Here is a 7,936-nt window from a genome sequence, read left to right as displayed (position 1 = left end):
TCTTTGGTCCTAACATGATCGCCTGGAATGCTCAGAAGCAAGCTACAGTATCTCGCAGCAGTACTGGAGCTGAGTACAAGGTAGTTGTTGATGTCATAGCTAAGATTATATGGGTACAGTCCTTACTGCGAGAGTTGAGAGTCTCTCCCAGTCAGCCTCCAGTCCTTTGGTGTGACAACATCGGTACTACATACCTTTCATCTAATCCGGTATTCCATGCCCGAACGAAACACATTGAGGTTGACTATAATTTTGTCCGGGAACGCGTTGCACAGAAGCTACTCTGTATCAAGTTTATCTCCTCCAAAGATCAACTTGCTGACATCTTCACGAAGCCTCTTCCACGGCTACAGTTTGTAGGTTGTAGGCGCAATCTTAACTTGCTTTGTACTTCAGGCCATAGTTAAGATTGAGGGAGGTTTTGTTAGACTGTAAATACATAGACTCTATATACACCTTGTATTGTACCCTTTGGTACTTATATATATATGAAATAGCCACACCCTGTTTAGGGTGTCGTGCAGTTTCCCAACAATACGTCTTACAGTTCCAGCGAGAGTGGCTAGAGATTGAGAAGGCCTTGTGATGTTTCGGCCACCAAGATTTTCAAATTTTGAACCCAATAATAGTCCTGAAAGTGTAGGCCCATAATTAACAAACCTAGGTACTACAAAGCCCTATAAATTCAAGCCCATGCATTAGATCTCAAAATCGATCTAATACATGAACAAAATAAAAACTCCATGAGATTTTTTTTCTATGGTGGCTTAGTAAATTTATAAAGTTGCTACATACAAGAAACGACCGGGTTCAATATCTTCTAGTCCTCATATTCTGATGCATAAGATAGAGAGTTCTAGAAATGATATTCTACTATGCACGAAATATTCCATGCGTGCATCCATAGTGTTCACCGCTTTGGCATTCATGCCACGTTTCTATGTTGAGACAAAATATATCTGGCTTCGTTGTGTAACATAATGTTTTATTGCGTCCTTTTTCTCATTTCAAAGTTTTTTTTAGCATTTCTCATTTCAAAGTTAATGTTTTGTATTGTGCCAACAAAAAAGTGCACTTGTTTCAAAATGAATTTACTGGTACACAATGAAACATTATGATACACTTTGAAATAACGAGAAAGACTAACAAAATATCTTACAATATTTTGAAACAACACAAAATTTATCAACTTTTTTAGAAAACATGGGTGGCACGGATCTCACAATAGCGACGGAACACATCTCACGATAGCGACGGAACACATCTCAGTGCAGAAAAATCACCATCTAGATAGTTCCCACTCATGACTTACTTGTGCATAAACGCATCAACGATGTCCCTTGATGCAATGCGTGCACGACCTCGTGTTTCACGTGGAACGGAGGGAGGAGCTCCAGATAATTGAAGTAGTACAGCATTCTCGCTCAGGGGATTGGGGAGGTCCAGATAATTGAAGTACAATGCTCAGAGGCTTGGCACTCGCGTTTTCCGTGAGCTTCTTCTCATGCTACCTGACGTCTGTTCCTTCCCTAGCTTCCTCCGATGGCCATGGCTTCCTCCAATGCCTACGGGAGAAGATACCCAACGAGCTGGTGTACACGCAGAGCTCCAGCAACTTCATCGACGTGCTGGTCTCCTCCATCAAGAACCCCAAGTTCTTCATCAACGCCACGGTGAGGCCGCCGCTCTGCATCGTGACTCCTCGCGACGCCTCCCATGTCCAGGCCGCCGTGGTGTGCGGCCGCAGGCAGGGCGTGCGCCTCCGCGTGCGCAGCGGCGGGCACGACTACGAGGGCCTGTCGTACCGCTCGGTGTGGCCGTCCGAGGTGTTCGCGGTGGTCGACCTCGGCGCCAACCTCCGGGCCGTGCGCGTCGACCGGCTCAAGTCCACGGCCTGGGTCGACTCCGGCGCCACTATCGGCGAGCTGTACTACGCCATCGCCAAGAACGATTCCCGGGTCGCGTTCCCGGCCGGCGAGTGCCCGACCGTCGGCGTGGGAGGCCACTTCAGCGGCGGGGGCATCGGAATGATGACGCGCAAGCATGGCCTCGCCGTCGACAAGATCGTCGACGCCACACTGGTCAACGCCGACGGGGACCTCCTAGACAGGGCCGGCATGGGGGAGGATCTCTTCTGGGCCATCCGAGGCGGCGGCGGTGGGAGCTTCGGCTTCGTGCTCTCGTGGAAAGTCCAGCTCCTGCGGGTCCCGCCGACGGTGACGGTGGTCAACATCGGAAGGACGGTCGACCAGGGCGCCGTGGACATCCTCACTAGATGGCAGCACGTCGCGCCATCGCTCCCGAGCGACCTCACCATAAGGGTGATCGTAAAGCAGGGGCAGCAGGCTCTCTTCCAGGCACTTTACCTCGGCTCATGCGGCGCGCTGGTGGCGACGATGGACGAGCAGTTCCCGGAGCTCGGCATGACGAGCGCCGACTGCCAGCCGATGACCTGGCTGCAGTCCGCGGCCACGCCCTTCCTCAGCTTCGCCAGCAACGGCACGCTGGAGGAAGTGCTCTTGGACAGGACCGCCTGGACGAGCGCCTTCACCAAGGCCAAGTCCGACTACGTCCGACGCGCCATCCCCAGGGCCGTATGGAAGGACATCTTCTCCCGCTGGTTCCCAATGGACGGCTCGGGGCAGATCATCCTGGAGCCCCACGGCGGGTTCATGGACAGCGTCTCCGCCGCCGCCACGCCATACCCGCACCGGAACGGCGTGCTGTACGTCGTCCAGTACATTGCATACTGGGATCAGCAGGGTGACTGCGGCGCGGCGGCCAAGAGCTGGATCGACACCTTATACGACTTCATGGGGCAGAACGTGAGCAAGAACCCGAGGCGGGCGTACGTGAACTTCCGAGACCTGGACATCGGCCAGAACGACGACGACGGCACCTTCGAGAGCGGCAAGGTCTGGGGCGAGCGGTACTTCGTGGGGAACTACCGGAGGCTCGCATCGGTGAAAGCCGCCGTGGATCCGACCAACTATTTCAGGAACGAGCAGAGCATCCCGCCGCTGATCGAGACGATGACGACGCAAGTGATCTAGCAGAGCTGCATGCATGTGCGTGTAAGACAATAAGTTTTGGGGAACCAGCACAACCCTCTAGGGGTGGCTTATCTCATTATATATAATGGTTGTGTTACAATACGTACATAAGTACAGAAGCTATACATAGTCTAACACCCTCCCTCAATCTTAGCCACTTTCTAAAGAACTGAGAAGGGTAAGATTGCGCCTACAAGCCTCAAACTGTGGCAGCGGTAAAGGCTTAGTGAAGATGTCTGCAAGTTGATCCTTAGATGTGATAAACTTGATCTGGAGTTGCTTCTGCGATACACGTTCCCGTACAAAGTGATAGTCAACTTCAATGTGTTTCGTTCGGGCATGAAATACTGGATTTGCAGAAAGGTATGTAGCACCGATGTTATCACACCAAAGAATAGGAGGCTGTGGTTGAGACAAACCCAACTCCTGAAGCAAAGACTGCACCCAAATAATCTCTGCAGTAGCATTAGCCACAGCCTTGTACTCAGCTTCAGTACTGCTACGTGACACAGTAGCCTGTTTCCGAGCACTCCAGGCGATCAAATTAGAGCCAAAGAATACTGCATAACCCCCCGTGGATCGCCTGTCATCTGGACTACCAGCCCAATCTGCATCAGAGAAGGCCGAAAGGACCCGAGAGGAAGTCGGCCGAATATGCATACCAAATGTCAGGGTGAACTGAACATAACGAAGAATGCGTTTAACAGCAGCCCAATGAGTATCTCTGGGAGCCTGAAGATACTGACAAACCCTGTTAACAGCATAAGAGATATCTGGTCTCGTGATCGTCAAGTACTGAAGTCCACCAACAATGCTCCTGTACTCTGTGGCATCCGCAGGAGACAAAAGCTCACCATCAACAGCTGTTATCTTGTCGGTAGACGACATGGGTGTGGTGGTCGGTTTGCACTTCAGCATGCCAGCTCTTTGTAACAACTCCAAGGAGTACTTCTTCTGCGTAAGGACAAGACCAGTAGCACGAGAAGTGACCTCAACTCCAAGAAAGTAGTGAAGCTTCCCAAGATCTTTGACCGCAAAATCAGCACCAAGAGAGCAGACAAGAGCATTAGCAGCATACTGAGAAGAGCTGACAAGGATAATATCATCGACATATACCAAAAGATACATAGTGACTTCTGGCTTCTGTAGAAGAAATAATGAAGTGTCAGCAGTGGACGGCACAAACCCATGAGCACGAAGGGCAGAGGCAAGGCGGGCATGCCAGGCACGAGGAGCTTGCTTCAAACCATATAGTGCTTTGGAAAGACGACAGATATAGTCAGGACGATCAGGATCAGAGAAACCAGGCGGCTGTTTCATATAAACCTCTTCCTCCAAAAATCCATGTAGAAAAGCATTCTGCACATCAAGTTGACGAAGTGACCAACCACGAGAAACAACAATGGAGAGAAGAAGCCGAATAGTGGTAGGCTTGACGACAGGACTGAAGGTGTCCTCATAGTCAAGACCATGACGCTGCCGAAAACCGCGAGCAACAAGTCGCGCTTTGTAACGCTCAATAGATCCATCCGAATGCTTCTTCACTTTGAATACCCATTTTGAGTCAATAACATTTACCTGTGGTGGTGGAGGAACGAGAGTCCATGTCTTGTTACGAAGAAGAGCATGAAACTCCTGCTCCATAGCCTCTCGCCAATGTGGAATGCGCAGGGCAGCCTGATATGAGCGAGGCTCAGAAGATGGATCCGCAACAGCAGCAGCCAAACAAGCAGCCAACCAAGCAACCGTACCATCCTTACGTTCCTTAGGTTTGAAAATGCCACTGCGACTGCGTGTATGTGGTCGGGACACAGGAACCACCGAGGTCGACGGAGCAGCCGGCGACTCCGGCATCACAGACCGGGCCGTTGGCGAGCTCGGCATAGTGGGCCGTGGCGCGGCCGGTGTCGCGGGCCGATCCGCGGATGAAGGCGACGTGAGGACCCGAGCCGCGGGCGAAGACGGCGTGACGGGCCGAGCCGCAGGCGAAGACGGCGTGACGGGTCGAGCCGCGGGCGACTCGGCGGCCGCTGGCGAAAAAGGCCGAGCCGCTGGAAACTCGGTGATCGCTGGCGTAGCGGACCGAGCAGTGGAGATGCTCGGCGCGACGGGCTCGTCGGGTGACCATGCATGAGCACGCGAATCGACGCCATGCAACATAGGGCGATCGACGTGCCCACCAGAAGACGACGATGATGATGGTGAATCCTCCAACAGCTCCAAACGAGCTCCACGTCCGGTTCCTGCACCATGGTTAGGTAACAGCAAAGGAGAGTATGCAACATCATCAAATTGGTCAGAAGCAACAGAGGATGAATGTAGGGATGGTGGTTCGACAGTAGACACAGGAAGGTTGGCAAAGGGAAAAACATGCTCATCAAACACGACGTCCCGAGATATATAGACACGATTAGTGGGAACATGAAGACATTTGTAACCTTTATGAAGAGAGCTATAGCCAAGAAAAACACACTTCTTAGAACGAAACTCAAGCTTGCGCTTGTTATATGGACGAAGATGCGGCCAGCAAGCACACCCAAATACCTTGAGAAAGGTATAATCAGGTTGTTCATTAAGGAGAACCTCAAAGGGAGTCTTCATGTTTAAAACACGAGTAGGAGTACAGTTGATGAGAAAGCATGCAATGGTGAAAGCATCACTTCAAAACCGAAACGGAACAGATGCATGAGCCAAAAGAGTAAGACCAGCTTCAACAATATGACGATGCTTACGTTCGACTGAACCATTCTGCTGATGTGTATGTGGACATGCTAAACGATGAGCTATCCCAAGCGACTGAAAGAAAGAGTTGAGGTTGCGATACTCGCCCCCCCCCCAATCCGACTGGACATGAACAATTTTGTGCTTGAGAAGACGTTCAACATGTTTTTGAAACTGAACAAAAATATCAAACACATCAGATTTGCGTTTAATAAGGTAAAGCCAGGTAAAGCGACTATAAGCATCAACGAAACTGATATAGTAATTATGACCACTGACAGAAGTCTGAGCAGGACCCCATACATCTGAAAACACAAGTTCTAAAGGATGTTTCACCTCACGACTGGACTCCGAAAAAGGAAGTTGATGACTCTTCCCCTGCTGACAAGCATCACACACTGCTACATCTTTATTACTAGACAAACTAGGAAGCTCATGACGACGCAAAATATGACGGACAATAGGTGTGGCCGGGTGACCAAGACGAGCATGCCACTGTGACGGAGAGACCCGAACTCCACTGAAAACGCGAGCGACGCCAGGATGCTCCAGACGGTAGAGGCCCTGGCACAACCGCCCACTAAGAAGAATGTCCCTCGTGCCCCGATCCTTAATAAAAAGATCAAAAGGGTGAAATTCACAAAGCACATTATTATCACGTGTGAGTTTAGGAACTGAAAGAAGATTACGGGTCACAGATGGAACTCGAAGAACATTGCGAAGCTGAAGATTCCTATTGGCATGTCTAGTGAGAAGAGATGCTTGACCAATATGAGAGATGTGCATACCTGCTTCATTGGCGGTGTGGATCTTGTCGGAGCCATGATATGGTTCACGAGTGTGAAGCTTCCCCATCTCGCTGGTCAGATGCTCTGTCGCCCCAGAGTCCATGTACCAGTGTGGATCGATGGAGTAGGACTGAGTGTGTCCCTGTTGCTTCTGCGGCGCGGGACGATCAGCCATGGCGACCTGACGGACATTGTTGCGTGTATCTTTGCCGTCATTGCCAAGACCAAGGAAGCTTCGCTGGAAGCGCTTATGACACTTGGAGGCCCAGTGCCCATCGCGGCCACAAAGCTGACACACACGTGGACCGCCAGCCCCCGGTAAGGTCGCAGTAGGTGGGGGGGCCGAGGCGGGCGACGGTGGCAGCCCCAAGGGAGACCGGGGTGATGAAGAAGAGCGGCCACCCTTGGTGGCGGTGTTGGCCGAGAGGGAGCCAGTGCCCCTGGTGCGGCGAGTCTCGACCCGTTGCTCAGTGAGAAGGAGCCGAGAGAAAACCTCGTGTGCCAGCATGGGTGTCGAGTTGCCCCGCTCGTTGATGATCTCGACTAAGGCATCATACTCCTCATCAAGACCATTGACAATAAACGAGTTGAACTCGGAGTCGGTGAGGGGCTGTCCAATGGAGGCCAATGTGTCGGCGAGGCCCTTGACCTTGTTGTAGAACTCAGTGGCAGTGGAGTCAAGCTTCTGACACTCTCCAAGCTGACGACGGAGTGCAGAGACACGAGCCTGGGACTGCGCTGCAAAGGTGCGCTCAAGGATGGTCCAGGCCTCATGAGACGTCTTCGCGAAGACAACAAGGCCGGCAACTGCCGGCGAGAGCGACCCCTGGATGGAGGAGAGGTTCGCCTGGTCCTGCCCCGTCCAGACGCGATGGGCCGGATTGTAGACCGGACCGTGCACGCTGTCTACCAACGCGGGTGGGCAGGGAAGCGATCCGTCGACGTAGCCTAGCAGGTAGTGACTCCCCAAGAGTGGGAGAACCTGCGCACGCCAGAAGATGTAGTTGTCGGCGGAGAGCTTGATGGTGATGAGATGACCGAAGTGAAACGGCGGCGGCGAAGACGATCCCATCGAGGAGGCTGCCTGGGGTGCAAACACCATGGAGGCAGCCAGAGGCACCGAAGCCGATGCGGGAGGAGGCGTGACCGCAGCCAGGGCGGGCGCCGCAAAGCTCGCGGCCGGTTCGGACGCCGCAAGGCTGGCGGCCGGGGCGGACGCCGCCAACCCCGCCAGCGGGGCGGTGTGATCCGCTTGCGGCAGGAGCGGCGGGACGACGCCTGCGGAGTCCGCAGCGGACGGCGGCGCCGCGGTGTGGACTACGAGGTCACGCCCAAGCGAGGGCGCCGGCGGCGTGGAGAAGACGGAGCCGATGC

The 7,936-nt window shown here is 52.9% G+C and overlaps 1 protein-coding gene across 1 annotated transcript; it reads left to right on the top strand.

The window, feature by feature from the left end:
• The first annotated feature begins 1,450 nt into the window (after window positions 1-1,450).
• Window positions 1,451-3,155, top strand: LOC119368786 (berberine bridge enzyme-like 28). The gene has a single exon (XM_037633947.1). It carries the CDS (start codon window positions 1,461-1,463, stop codon window positions 3,051-3,053), a length of 1,593 nt encoding a protein of 530 aa, XP_037489844.1. The 5' UTR covers window positions 1,451-1,460; the 3' UTR covers window positions 3,054-3,155.
• The last annotated feature ends 4,781 nt before the right edge of the window (window positions 3,156-7,936 follow it).

This window comes from Triticum dicoccoides, chromosome 2B, assembly GCF_002162155.2.
Source record: "Triticum dicoccoides isolate Atlit2015 ecotype Zavitan chromosome 2B, WEW_v2.0, whole genome shotgun sequence".
Taxonomy (NCBI): domain Eukaryota; kingdom Viridiplantae; phylum Streptophyta; class Magnoliopsida; order Poales; family Poaceae; genus Triticum; species Triticum dicoccoides.
This window is presented reverse-complemented; position numbering and strand designations above follow the sequence as displayed.